General features: G+C 40.5%; 1 protein-coding gene across 2 annotated transcripts in view; it reads left to right on the forward strand.

Moving 5' to 3' along the window:
• The window catches only part of MFSD8 (major facilitator superfamily domain containing 8), a 48,688-nt gene that overhangs the window by 7,109 nt on the left and 26,270 nt on the right, over positions 1–15,309 (forward strand). Inside the window, exons 1-5 of one of the 2 annotated variants that reach the window (XM_062199644.1) lie at positions 797–844; positions 2,834–2,877; positions 6,398–6,607; positions 7,970–8,045; positions 14,787–15,027. In XM_062199644.1, coding sequence (XP_062055628.1) covers positions 6,474–6,607; positions 7,970–8,045; positions 14,787–15,027 — 451 coding nt within the window. In that variant the 5' untranslated portion in view covers positions 797–844; positions 2,834–2,877; positions 6,398–6,473. Of the gene's footprint in view, positions 1–752; positions 845–2,833; positions 2,878–6,397; positions 6,608–7,969; positions 8,046–14,786; positions 15,028–15,309 lie in introns of those variants that run through there. The other variant, XM_062199645.1, reaches the window with a different exon arrangement.

Below are 15,309 nucleotides of genomic sequence, written 5' to 3' on the forward strand. Positions count from 1 at the left end.
TTAACTTGGTAGCATCAAGTATAGCATGTTAGAATGGTGATAGTAATTATCTTTTAATACATTATAGCTCAATTTTCCACCTGTGGGAGATCTAATTATTGCAGCTAGTTTGATTTATCTTGATATAGTTTAATCCACCTTATTACTTTAACATTTCAACACTTTTGATCAGTAAATTCATACATGCCAATAATAGGAAAATAATTGCTTTATGAAGTGTTTTGCATTTTTGAACTATTTTAGGTCTTCCAGGTTTCTATATAATGATGTACAAACACGAAAATAATGCTTATTTACAGGTGAATTGGTACAGCAAGAAACCAATATTAGTAAATTCTATCTCTTTCATATCATTTTCATGAATTTAAGGGAGAAAAAATAAAATTAACATGTAAATTGTCAACACATAAATGTTGAAATGCTTGAGACCAGATGTGTTTCAGGCTTTTGCCTTTTTCAAATTTTAGAATATTTGCATATGAAGATATATTGGGGATGGCACTCAAGTCAAAACACAAAATTAACTTACTTGTCATATATTTCTTTTTTGCAAAGTCTGAGGATAATTCTATATAGTATTTTCAGTGGGCTTACTGTTTTACTCTCATTTCTCACATGAGGTCATGTGTAGAATTTTCTATTTTGTGGCATCATGTCAGCAGCAAAAAGTTTTGAATTTTCAAGCACTTTGGATTTCAGATTTTTGGATTAGGAATGCCCAACCTGTACTACTTTTTCTTCTTTATACCTAGAGAAGGAGATGTTGTAGAAACCGAAGAGCATTATAAAAGCCGATGGAGATCTATTAGGATTCTATATCTTACTATGTTTCTCAGCAGTGTAGGTAAGTATTAGAAGTTACTCATAATTTTGTACATTCAGATAGTGTCCTATTTTAGCCTCATCTAATTATCTTTTATTGTGCTAAAAATATGTAACTCAAGTTTACCATGTTATCATTTTTAAGTTCAATAATGTTGGGCAACTAGTCTCTAGAATGTTTTCATGCTGCAAAACTAAAACTTTGTATTCATTAAACAACTCCTCATCACCCCTCCTGCAATCCCGGGCAATCACCATTCCAAGATATCTCATATACATAAAATTGTACAGAATTTACTTTTTGTGAGTAGTTTATTCACTGGTCAAAATATTTTCAATTTTCATCCATGTTGTAGCATTTGTCAAAATGTCCTCTCTCTTTTTTTTAAAAGATTTATTTATATATTTGAAAGTTAGAGTTACACAAAGAGAGAAGGAAAGTCAGAGAGAGAGAGAAAAGTCTTTTTTTTTTTTTTTTTTTTTTTTGACAGGCAGAGTGGATAGTGAGAAAGAGACAGAGAGAAAGGCCTTCCTTTTTGCCGTTAGTTCACCCTCCAATGGCCGCTGCGGCCGGTGCATCGTGCTGATCCGAAGCCAGGAGCCAGGTGCTTCTCCTGGTCTCCCATGCGGGTGCAGGGCCCAAGGACTTGGGCCATCCTCCACTGCACTCCCGTGCCATAGCAGAGAGCTGGCCTGGAAGAGGGGCAACCGGGATAGAATCCGGCACCCCAACCGGGACTAGAACCCGGTGTGCCGGCGGCGCCGCAAGGCAGAGGATTAGCCTATTAAGCCATGGCGCCGGCCGAGAAAGGTCTTGTATTTGCTGGATCACTCCCCAGTTGGCTACAATGGCTCCCACGTGGGTGCAGGGGCGCAAGGACTTTGGCCATCATCTTCCTCCTTTTTTTTTTTTTTTAAATTTGAAAGTCAGAGTTACAGAGAGAGTAGGAGAGGCGGGGGGGGGGGGGCGCGGGGGTCTTCCATCCGCTGGTTCACTCCCCCGTTGATCACAATGGTTGGAGCTGCATTGATCTGAAGCCAGGAGCCAGGAACTTCTTCCAGGTTTCCCACGTGGGTGCAGGGGCCCAAGACTTGGGCCATCTTTTACTGCTTTCCCAGGTCATAGCAGAGAGCTGAATCAGAAGTGGAGCATCCGGGACTTGAATGGGCACCCATATGAGATGCTGGCACTGCAGGTGGCCACTTTACCCACTAAGCCACAGCACCAGTCCCAAAATATCCTTCTTTTTTAAATGATGTCAATCGTCTGTTTTGTATGGAAAAAAAACTTTTCCTCTATCACATTCTTTTTCTGAGGCCTGTGAATTTAGGCAATAAAAATTAATGGGGCAAAGGGTACAAATTTATTTGATGTTAATATTTTTAGGTGACATGAGTGATTTCAAAGTAAAGAAATGAAAATCGTAAAGAAGCAATTAGGCTCTGTTATATACCATATTAACAAAAGGCAATAAATTGTGAAGAAGAGATCAATCCCATCAGGAAGGTGATGCTAGCATTTAGCTAGCAAAATGTCTACAATTTATTTTTGTTCATTTCATGAAGTTGGCCTTTATATGCACACATTTGTGTATTCAGAATGGTATTTTAAAATCCATGCTATAGGGGTGAGTGTTCAACATAGCAGTTAAGATGCCCATGTCCCACATTGGAGTACGTGGGTTCAAGTCCTGGCTCTGGCTCCTGATTCCACCTTCTTGCTATTGGAGACACTGGGAGGCATAGAGAATGGCCCAAGTGGTTGAGTTCCCACCAACCAAATGGGAAACCTGCAGTGCATTCCTGGCTCCTGGCTTCAGTGCCAGCTTAGGCCTGGCTATTTGGAGACTGAACCAGCTGATGGGAATTCTGTGTCCCTTTTTCTCTGCATCTCTGCCTCTGAAATAAATTAATTAACTTAAAAAAAAATCATGCTATAGTTCCAAAAATTGTATCTGCATTAGTGATTAAATTACTTTAAGATGAAATAACCACGTTTGCCTCTTCACAGGGTTTTCTATTGTGATCATGTCAATATGGCCATATCTCCAAAAGGTTTGTATACTTTAATCTATTCTTAAGTAACTGTAGTAGTATTGGCTGTTACATAGTTAAATATTTTCCAGATAATCTTTTTAGAGTTCTGTGATTTAATCTCTACTAAAGTAACTTAACATAACAGTTCCTCAAAAAAGCCTTATAAGTAAGGTGACCATATGATTTATTATGCAAAACAGAATAGTTTTGAAATGAAACATGTGCTATTCTAGAAAAATAGGATTATACTAAGAAGGTCCCAGGCAAATGTAGATATGTATGGTCACCTGCTAATCAGCCACTTTTCTGTCCTATCACTGCTGCTTCCCTAATATAAAGGAAAATAAAATGAATATAATCTGAATCCCCAAAATATACAAATGATATTTTTGAGGGATAATTTCATACTGTCCCCATTAAATTAATTTGGGTTGTCGGGTAACATTGTGAAAAGAATAAATAATACAGTTATGCTTCAAATTCCTCAGGTGTTTGCACACTTTTTCCTTTTTTTACTCCCTCCATCTTGCCTGTTCTCTCTGCATTCCTTCCTCCCCACTTCCTTCTTCAAGACTTTGCTTCAGAGTTACCTCCTCTGGAAGCCTTTTCCAACACTCCTCACCCCAGATGGGTAAGAAGGCTTTCCTGTATATAGATCTGCACCTGTGGATCTAACCAACTGCAGATTGAAAATATTCGGTAAGGGGCCAGCGTTGTGGCACAGAAGGTTAAGCCTCCACCTGCAATGTGGGCATCCTATATGAGCTCTTGTTTGAGATTTAGCTGCTCCGTTTCTGATCCAGCTCCCTCCTAATGTGCCTGGGAAAGTAGTGAAGGATAGTCCCAAGTGCACCCATGTGGGAGACCTGGAAGAATCTCTTGACTCCTGGCTTTAGCCTAGCCCAGACCCGGACATTGCATCCATTTGGGGAGTGAACCAGCAGATGGAAGATATATCTTAACTCTCCTCCTCTCTCTGTAACTCCACCTTTCAAATAAATAAAAAATAAATCCTTTTTTTCTTTTTTAAGATTAATTTTATTTATTTGATAGAGTTACAGAGAGAGGTAGAGACAGAGAGAGAGGTCTTCCATCAGCTGGTTTACTCCCCAGATGGCCGCAACGTCTGGAGCTGCGCCGATCCGAAGCCAGGAGCCAGGAGATTCTTCTGAGTCTCCCATGTGGATGCAAGGGTGCAAGGATTTGGGCCATCTTCTACTGCTTTCCCAGGCCACAGCAGAGAGCTGGATCAGAAGAGGAGCAGCCGGGACTAGAATCGGAACCCATATGGGATGCCAGCACTTCGGGCCAGGGCTTTAACCTGCTGCGCCATAGTACTGGCCCCAATAAATCCTTTTTTTAGAAAAGAAAATATTCAAAGAAAAGTGCATCTGTAGTGAAGATGTAGACTATATTCTTGCCATTATTTCCTAAACAGTGAAGCATAACGTTTACATTTTATTAGGTATTATAAGTAACCCAGAGGTGATTTAAGGGACTTGAGTAGCCGTAGATTTTTCCATCAGTGGGTTCTGGAAGCAGTCCCCCATAGATACTGAAGGACAACTATAGTTACATATCCCATTTTCCTTAGCATCTACCATGAATGTTCTAAGTGTGTTTACAGAGAATTTATCTCACTCTTCTACTAGATTAATAGGATAGTCAAATGGTTTCAATGAAAATACTACTCTAGACCTACAAAGGGTTACAGTGGAAATGATAAATGATATGACTACTTTGGAATACAGTTTGGCAGTTTCTTACAAAGCTAGTGTAGCCTTACTCTATGATCCAGCAATCATCCTTTCAGATATTTACTAAACTGACATGAACACTTACATTCACACAAAAATCCCCATGTAAGTGCTCATAGTAGCTTTCTTCACAATTGCAAAAAACTGAAATAAGCAAGATATACTTTAACCAGTGGATGTATAAATAAACTGTAATACAACTATATTATGGAATACTATTCAGTAATAAAAAAGGAATGAACTATGAAGTCACAAAGACACAGATGGGGCCAGTACTGTGGTTCAGTGGGTTAATCCTCTGCCTGTGGTGCCGGCATCCCATATGGGCACCGGTTCTAGTCCCAGCTGCTCCACTTCCAATCCAGCTCTCTGCTGTGGCCTGGGAAAGCAGTAAAGATGGCCCAAATGCTTGGGTCCCTAAACCCACATGGGAGACCAGGAAGAGGCTCCTGGCTTTGGATCGGCACAGCTCCAGCCGTTGCGGCCTTGGGAAGTGAACCAACATGAGGAAGACCTTTCTCTTTGTCTTTCCCTCTCACTGTCTATAATTCTGCCTCTCAAATAAATAAATAAAATCTTAAAAAAAAAAAAAGATACAGCTGGCGCCACGGCTCACTAGGCTAATCCTCAACCTTGCAGCGCCGGCACACCGGGTTCTGTCCCGGTTGCCCCTCTTCCAGGCCAGCTCTCTGCTGTGGCCAGGGAGTGCAGTGGAGGATGGCCCAAGTCCTTGGGCCCTGCACCCCATGGGAGACCAGGAGAAGCACCTGGCTCCTGCCATCGGATCAGCGCGGTGCGCCGGCCGCAGCGCGCCTACCGCGGCGGCCATTGGAGGGTGAACCAATGGCAAAGGAAGACCTTTCTCTCTGTCTCTCTCTCACTGTCCACTCTGCCTGTCAAAACAAACAAACAAAAAAAGACACAGATGGATCTTAAATGCATATTGCTAGTAAAAGAAGCAAGTATGAAATGTCTACAATTAATTTCAGTTAATTTGCATTCTGAAAAAAGGCACAGACATGTAGAGAGAGGGTAGATATATCAGTGGTTCCTAGGAGTTTCCAGGGTAGGGAGAGGATGAGTTGAATAGGCAAAGCACAAGGGATATCTTTAGGGCAGTGAAATTATTCCGTATGGCACTGTAGTGGTTGATATATGACATTATACATTTGTCAAAACCTATAGAAATGTACCACACAAAGATGAACTTTATGTGAATTTTTTAAAAATATCATTTAGGAGATCATGGAGTAGAGGATTCTGCCTTCAAAATGCCACAAAATGATTGTTACAAATGTATGAAACAACCTCATTAGTGTGGAAGAAGAGTTCTGTACTAAGTAACTAGAAATAAGTAGAGTCTATAAAACCAAAGGTAAAACTCTAGTTGACAAAGATGTATCCCAGAGGGGCACAAGCAATAATTATGAAACCACTGTAAACATGCTGAAAATTAAAAATTAACTAGTTAATGAAAGGCAGGTTTCTCATTACTGGAATGGGAAATTGCATATAAGCAAGCAGAAGATACTGGAATGATCATGCCATAATGTGTTAGAATTGGAGATACCATGTGAACTTACATCTAGCTTAATAAAATATAACAAATGTTTTATTTGTAGATGTGTTTGCACAAGTTAGCATGCTCACATAAATTTCCTTGCCCTGTTAGTTGAGAGGGCCTAAAAACAATGACATCCCAATAGCAACTAGCAAAATGTAGTGCCCAGACATTACATTCTCATACTGTTTTCTAATAGAAGAAACCTCCCTCCTTTTAGGGCTGCGACAGGAAATAAAAAGTTTCAGATTGTATAAGTAAGGAATTGCTAAAAACAAATACAGAATGTTGGGGATATGTCAAAGGGACACAAGAACCAGGTAAAAGAAACTCCTGATAGCCAAAGCTGGACCAGTTTGGTGAACGTCTGGCCTACAGGCTGTAGAAGACCTGTGAAATGTTTGGTCTGGTCCTGCCAAGGCAATTACAGGTGAGACTTAAAATTCAATAAATATCTAGCAGGCTGGTTTTGTTTTTGTTTTATTAGAGATCCTGTATCTTTAACTTTATTTATTTACTTAAGAGACATAGTTAAAGACAGAGAGAGGGAGAGACAGAGAGGTCTTCCATCCATGGTTCACTCCCTAAATAGCTGCAATGGCTAGAGCTGAACCAATCTGAAGCTAGGAGCCAGGAGCTTCTTTTGGGTCTCCCATGTGGGTGCAGGGGCTCCAAGCACCTGGGCCATTTTGTACTGCATTCCCAGGCCATCAACAGGGAATTGGATTGGAAGTGGGGCAGCTGAGACTCGAACCAGCACCCATATGGGATGCTGGCCCCACAAGCGAATGCTAAACTACGCCGCCACAGTGCCAGCCCCTAGCAGGCTAATTTTTAAGTTGATGATTTTATATGATCTGTGAGTGATGTTATAAATATCCAAATGGCCCTTGACAGAAAAAAGATTCCCCACCCTTGAATTTTAAATAAAGTTGCATTGAATTGTAACCCAAAGTATAAAAATAAATAGTCATGAATAATAAATAAATGACATATTTCTAGTCCAGAAAAATTTCAAATAATTTTTGTAGATACTTCACTCTCAAAGAGGTAGAGCTCAACTCCTCATTCCTTAAGTGGTGGGCTACATGCACATGATGACTTCTTTCCAAAAGAGTGCAGATATGGTTGGGGTGAAAGTAGCTTTATAGTGGAGGAATCTGACAAATACTACCTCATCCAGGTCATCAAGGGCAGCATCAGTGAGTGATGGTCGTGTTACTAGTATGTGCCCTTGATGTGATATGGTGTGATCAAAGTGGCACTTTATCCCTGTGATCCTCCTTCCCAAACCTGTAACCCCAGTCCAGTTCTGAAAAAAAAATCTGACAACAAACACCAAGTGCAGGGTGTTCTACAAACTATCGCAGTACTCTTCAAAACTGTCAAAGTCATCTGAAATCAGGAGAATCTGAGAAACTCAGAGCCAAGAGGAATGTCTAAGGAGGCATAAGCTCTGAATATAATGTGAACATGGATGAGATCATGGAACAGAAAAACATCATTTGGGAAAAAGATATATTTGAACAAAGTTTGGACTTTAGTTGGTACTATTACATCAATATTTGTTCATTAATTGTGACAGACGTAGCAAGCTAATGTAGGATGTTAATAACAGAGGACATGGGGTGGGTAGGGTATAAAAGACCTCTATGTATCATCTTGACACTTTTTCTATAAGTCTAAAAGTATTCTAAAATAAAATTTTTATGTTCAAAGTTTATTCACATTTTATATTTTAGTTTTTATGAATTTTTACTTTTTAAAGACGATTTCTTTATTTGAAAGGCAGAGTGACTTCCACTCCAAATGGCTGCAACTATTGGGGCTGGGCCAGGCTGAAGCCATATGCCAAGAACTCCAACCAGGTGGGACTCACATACTTGAGCCATCATTTAATGCTTTCCAAGCACATTAGCAGGAACGTGGATCAGAAGCAGAGTAGCTGGCACTCAGATAGATACTCTGATATGGGATGCTGGTGTCCCAAGCCGTGATTTAACTTGCAACACCCCAGCACCCACCTAGATTTGTGCTTTTTGAAAATGCTGTTCTAAAGAATATTTTTTTTGGACAGGCAGAGTTAGAGAGAAAGAGACAGAGAGAAAGGTCTTCCCTCCATTAGTTCACCCCCCCCCCCAAATGGCCGCCACGGCCAGAGCGCTGCGCCGATCCAAAGCCAGGAGCCAGATGCTTCCTCCTGGTCTCCCATGCAGGTGCAGGGCCCAAGCACTCCCGGGCCACAGCAGAGAGCTGGACTGGAAAAGGAGCAACTAGGACTAGAACCCAGGGTGCCAGCGCCACAGGTGGAGGATTAGCGCAGTGAGCTGCGGCGCCGGCAAGAATATTTTTTAAAGAATGGAAACAAAACACTTTTTATTAATTTCACATTTTCACTGCTATTTTGAAAATTAAAATTAGGGGCCAGGGTTGTGGTGTAGTGGATTAAGTTGTTGCCTGTGACACTGACATCCCATATGGGTACTGGCTCAAGTACCTGCTGGTCCACTTTTGATACAGTTTCCTGCTAATGCTCCTGGGAAAGCAGCAGAGGATGGCCCAAGTGCTTGGGCCCCTGCACCCATGTGGGAGATCTAGGAGAAGTTCCTGCCTCCTGGCTTTGGCCTGGCCTCACCCCAGCCATTGCAGCCATTTGGGAGTAAACCAGTAGATGGAAGATCTAAGTCTGCCTTTGAAATAAATCTTTAAAATTTTTTTAAAAATTTTTTTACATAAAATTATTATCTATTACACTAAAAGTTCTTTCCCACTGGCAAGCTCATTAGAATTGGAGCATGGAATTTAACAATTTTGGAGTGACATCTGTGTATAAAAACTCCTGATTTCTTGGTCTTTTTAACTCCCAAGGTTCTCAAAAGGAGGAAATTTGTGATAATTATGTCTACTCATCAGAATATGTTGAATTTTAAAAAAGGCATATTTTCATCAGATATTTAAAAACTCATCAAAAATAAATTTATTGAATGCCTGAACTGATAAATGGTCCTTTAGCAATACAAATATATATTTTTTGCAAAAACAATATGATTTAACTTTTTAAAAAAATATTTGTTTATATTTGAAAGACAGAGTTAGAGAGAGGCAGAGGCAGAGAGAGAGGTCGTCCATCTGCTGGTTCATTCCCCAGAATGCTGCAGCTGCTGGAGCTGTGCTGATCCAAAACCAGGAGCCAAGAGCTTTGAACTTCATCTGGGTCTCCCATGTAGGTGCAGGGCCCCAGGACTTAGACCATCTTCTGCTGCTTTCTCAAGCCTTAGCAGAGAGCTGTATCGGAAGTGGAGCAGCTGAGACTCAAACCAGCACCCATGTTGGATGCTGGCACTGCAGGTGGAGGCTTTGCCCACTGCGCTACAGTGCCAGCCCCTCATTTAACTTTTTAAAGATACAATAATACTGAGAACTTACTGTTTGCCAGACATAGTATTAAACCTTTCACATTTGTTGTCTTTTGATCTTCAAAACAACTTTGGGAGGTGGCACCTGTCATTCTTGTTTAGCAGATGAAGAATCCAGGTTCCAAAAAGTTAGGTGGCATGCCCAGGGTCACATGCCTAGAAAATGACAGAGCCAAGATTACCTGTAAAAAACCTGACTGTTCAGCACATTTCCATATTATGTAGTAAGTTAAATATTTTTATTTATCAATTTAAGGCTATTATCTCTTTTATGATAGATTTTGCCAAAAAATTACTTAGCTTAAAACCATCTTTGTGGGGCCAGCATTGTGGTACATTAGGTTAAGCTGCTGCCTGAGATGCTGGCATCCCATATAAGCACCAGTTTGAGTCCTGGCTGCTCCACCTCTGATCTAGCTCCCTGCTAATGTGCCTGGGAAAGCAGCAGAAGGTGGCCGAAGTACTTGGGCCACTGCCACCCAGTGGGAGACCCAGATGGAGTTCTGGTCTCCTGGCTTTGGCCTGGCATAGCCCAGGCTCTTGCTGCTATTTGGGGAGTTAACCAGTGGTTAGAAGATCTTTCTTTCTCTGTCTCCCCTTTCTCTCTCTAACTGCCATTCAAGTAGATAAAATAATAAGCCATCTCTGAGAAAGCTAGGCTCCCCCCCCCCCCCCCCCGCTTTTCACACCCCGACCCTGGCCAGAAAAAAAACGTAAAAAAAAAAAAAAAAACAGTAAATTGATCACAAGAAATTTGGTACTACCATGAATTTGTACCTCCTGGCCCTGACAGGCATTAGTCAAGTGATTCCTTAGGTTGTGTTGTCCAGAAGTAGGATTGATCTCTAGGGAGACTCACTCTTAACATTCAGATTTCAAACTGAAACATTTATTCTATAAGCTTAGGTAGTTATTGGGGGATACTCATGTACTAATTATAATACAGGGGGCTGGCACTGTGATGCAGTTGGTTTAAGCTCCAGGTTGATGTGCTGGCATCCCATATGATTGCTGGTTCTAGTCACTGCTGTTCCTCTTCCAATCTGGTTCTCTGTTATAGCCTGGGAAAGCAGTAGAAGATGGCCCAAGTTCTTAGGTCCCTGCACCCACATGGGAGACCCGGCAGAAGCTCCTGGCTCCTGGCTCCTGGCTTCGGATCAGCTCAGCTCTGGCCATTGCAGCCATTTGGGGATTGAACCAGTGGATCAAAGACCTCTCTCTCTCTCTTTCTCTTTCTCTACCTCTCTAACGCTATCAAATAAATAAAAATAAATCTTAAAAAAATTATAGTAATACATGATAATAAAACTAGTATGGTAGTAAAAGAAAATACTGAGAAATATGTGTTCTTACATCATATAAGTGACATTCATTAACTACACAATACGTGTTGACATGGTCCTAAGCACTTTACCTGTACTGGCTTAATTCTTTTTTTTTTTTTTTTTTTTTTTTTTTTTAAGATTTATTTATTTGAAAGGCAGAGGCAGAAAGAGAGAGAGAGAGAGAGAGGGGTTTTTCATCCATTAGTTCACTTTCCAAATGGCTGCAATGGCTGGAGCTGTGCTGATCTGAAGCCAGAGCCAGGAGCTTTTTCCAGGTCTCCCACATGAGTGCAGGGTCCCATGGACCTGGACCATCTTCTACTGCTTTCCCAGGCCATGGTAGAGAGCTGGATTGGAAGTGGAGCAGCTGGGATTTGAATCAGCGCCCATATGGGATGCCAGCGCTGCAGGTGGTGGCTTTACCTGCTAAGCCACAGCTTTCATCTCGTGGTTTAATTCTTAAAATAACTGTCAAGTTATCCACATTTCACAAATGAAGATATAAAGCATGCTGTATACTTTCCTAGCTACCTAAGAGTTTTCAGAGCCAAATATGTAGATCCTGGTTAGGAAACTCCTTGATGGCAGGGACTGTTGATTCATCTTTGCATTCCTATTGCCTGACACAAATTTTTATTACAGAAAAGGCCTCAGTGACTATTAATTGAGTGAATAGACAATTACCTGTAAGTAAATCATAAAAAGAGATTTGTGGCCATCTCTAAGCTCCCATAGCATGGCATTAATGTTTCTAGAACTTGACTTTGTTGATATTACTACATTTTCAGAAAATAATGTTTTGAAATTCAGTAACAAAGCATTCAGGATTTTTTGTTTGTTTGTTTTTAATTCATATACCATAAATTCAACTTTCACTGCAGTGAGAAAAAAACAAAAAGTTTACAGAAAATTACTCACTTGTAAGTATGTAAAAAAAATTCTTTTAAAGATTTATTTATTTATTTGAAAGTCAGAGTTACACAGAGACATAGAGAGAGAGAAAGAGAGAGACCTTCCACCCGCTGGTTCACTCCCCAATTGACTGCAACGGCCAGAGCTGTGCTGATCCAAAGCCAGGAGCCAGGAGCTTCTTCAAGGTCTTCCACATGGATGCAGGGGCTAAAGACTTGGGGCATCATTTACTGCTCTCCCAGGCCATAGCAGAGAGCTGGATCAGGAGTGGAGCATGTGGGACTCAACCGGCACCCATATGAGATGCCGGCACTGCAGGCAGCTGCTTTACCTGCTAAGCCACAGTGCCGATCACATGGGTAAAAATTTAAAAATATGGTTGTGTATGTATGTGGATGTGTTTGAGAGAGAGACAGAGAGGATTAGGAGGATGTTGCTAATTCAAACTGAAGAGATCTTGGAGACTACAAAATCAGTAACCCCTGAGCTGAGTTTTGAAAATCTGTAGGAAGATGGGTTCCAGGGTGTAGGAGGTTGGGAAGGCATTTCTGGTGTAAGGGACAATAAGAGAATCTTTACAAATAACTTGGAGGCAAAGAACATGACTTATTTTGGCCGTTAAAATTGAGAGAAAGGAACATACAGAGGGATGAGATTAGAGAGGGGATTAATGGTCAGCTCATGACTAGTTTTTCATAATAACCAGTTTAGATTTTATCCTGGAAAAAAAAAAAATAAACCGTGGTAGAGATCATCAGAGGGGTAGGCAGAGAACTGGAAATGGTATGCTGTCACCACTGTAAGGCAGAGAAACACACTAGAGCACAGGTAACAAACAGTCCTTTCCTGGAATGACACTTTCTGCTCTAGTACAGAGCCTATATTTTCCAAACTGTTTTGCTTTCTTGTTAGAATTATAGCAGACTTTTAGCAGATTCTAGTTTTCCAGTCTCTGTAAACAGTAACATGCAATTAAGGTGTGGGCCTTTGGCACCGCAGTGATGATGCCTCTTGGGACACCTGCATCCCATATTGGAGTGCCCGGGTTTGAGTTGTGGCTCTTATTCCAATTCCAGCTCCCTGCTAATGCACACCCTGAGAGGCAGCAGATGGTGGCTCAAGTGCTTGGGTCCCTGACACCTATATGTGAGCCCTGGAATGAGTCCAGGTTTCTAGCTTCAGGTATGGGCATTTAGGGAGTGAACCAGCAGAAGGAAAACCGTCTCTCTCTCTTTCTGCCTTTAAAATAAATAAATTTTTCAAAAACATAAAAATTGTTCTTAAACTAACATGCAACTGAAATAAAAGTTCCCTTTAGGTTCTAGCAAATAAGTTAATGATGTTAATTCATGAACAGAAAACAAAACATCCTTAGCACCACCATCAAGTCATTTCACTTCTGTCCGTGAAATGGTCTCTTGACTGCGATCAGTTGGTATGCTGAGAAGACATGTTTATCCTTTTGTTTTTAAACCACTACACACTTAACATTTAGGATTTTTACTGCTATTTTGAAAATTAATTTAAAATTAATATGACATGAAATTATTATTTTATATTCAAATAGAGAAGACCAAAGTAACTAAAGGCAATACTTAGGGGTAGAAAATGAAATCCTGAATGCCCAAAATAAAAACTACTTTTAGGGCTAATCCTTTAACTATGAAGTATTATTATGCTATTCACTCTTCTCATCTCTGCAAAGAAAATGTACCAAAACTGTTGCATCATAAGCCATTTAAGTATACTTTTAGGAAAGAAAAGACCATTCTTTTTCTTATTAAATTGTTCTACCATTTTTCTCTGTTTCAAAAATTCATTTTCTGGGGCTGGTGCTGTGGTGTAGCAGTTCAAGCTGCCTCCTGCATTGGTGGCACCCCATATGGGCACCAGATAAAGTCCTGGCTGCTCCACTTCTGATCCAGCTCCCTGCTAATTTTATATTTTTTTCATAACATGCATTTTCTGTGAAATTTTTAAGGATGCTTTTGTATCTAGTGTAATTATCTCTCTCTCTTTTTTTTAAGACAGAGTGATAGATGGAAATCAGATCTTCCATCTGTGGGTATAGTTCCCAGATGCCTGCAACAGCCAGGGCTAGGTCAGGCCAAAGCCAGGAGCCAAGAACTCCATCCACATCTTCCACATGAGTGGCAGAAATCCAAGCACTTGAACCCAAGCACTTGTGTCATTATCTGCTGCCTCTCAGGTGCATTAGCAGGAAGCTGGGTTGGAAATGGAGTAGCTGGAACTTGAATCAGGACCAGATATGGGATGTCGATATGCAAAGCAATAGTTTAACCTACTGTACCACAATACCTACCAAATTACTTTTTTTTTTTTTTAAGATTTATTTATTTATTTGAAAGAGCTACAGAGAGGCAGAGAGAGAGAGAGGGAGAGAGTGTCTTCTATTTGCTGGTTCAATCCCTAGGTAGCCACAACTGCTGGAGCTGAGCCAATCTGAAGCCAGCAGCCAGGAGCTTCCTCCGGATCTCCCATGTAGGTGCAAGTGCCCAAGGACTTGGGCCATCTTCTACTGCTTTCCCAGGCCACAGCAGAAGAGCTGGATCAGAAGTAGAGCAGCCAGGACTCAAATCAGTTTCCAATGGAATGCTGGCACTGCAGGTGGCAGCTTTATCCACTATGCCACAACTTTGGCTACTCCCCAATAACCTTTTCAACAAGATTTTATGAACTATTAACTTCCATAGTAATTCTAAAATATGAAGCTTTCCAAGCATTTTTCTTTGTATATGGTGAAATATTAGCTCATTTAAAGGTGTTGTCAGATGTTTGAATTGCTTACTATGAGTAGTAGTGTTATAAAACCTAAATATTTGAATCACTTTTATTTTTTAATAGGAAAATGTTCATGGTCAGACTAATGTATTTAGATTTTTAATTTTTACTTTTTTTGGATAACAATTCTTAAAGCATGTACTTTTTCCTGCAGATTGATAAGACAGCTGATGCAAGTTTTTTGGGCTGGGTTATTGCTTCGTTTAGTCTTGGCCAAATGGTAGCTTCACCTATATTTGGCTTATGGTCTAATCATAGGCCAAGAAAAGAACCTCTCATTGTCTCCATCTTTATTTCGGTGGCAGCCAACTGCCTTTATGCATATGTCCACGTTCCAGCTTCTCATAATAAATACTACATGTTGGTTGCTCGTGGATTGGTGGGATTTGGAGCAGGTAATATGTTTTTTTCTTATTGTTTAATAATGAAAACACTCTCAGTGTTTAATAATGAAAAAAGTTTGCTGTTATTATATGCTATGTTTTTTGCTTTTAATTCAATACTTTAGCTGTGTGTATTAGTCTTCCTTTCATTACTTTAATGAAAATACCTATGAGGAGTTTCTGAGGAAGGAAAAGGTTTGTTTCAGGTTAGTTTGGAGGTAACAGGACCAGGCAGCCCAGTAGTCTGGTGCCTGGTGGACGCTGATCATGGTGGTATGAAAGAATGATGAGCTA

The sequence above is a fragment of the Lepus europaeus genome, chromosome 8 (assembly GCF_033115175.1).
Source record: "Lepus europaeus isolate LE1 chromosome 8, mLepTim1.pri, whole genome shotgun sequence".
NCBI lineage: Eukaryota > Metazoa > Chordata > Mammalia > Lagomorpha > Leporidae > Lepus > Lepus europaeus.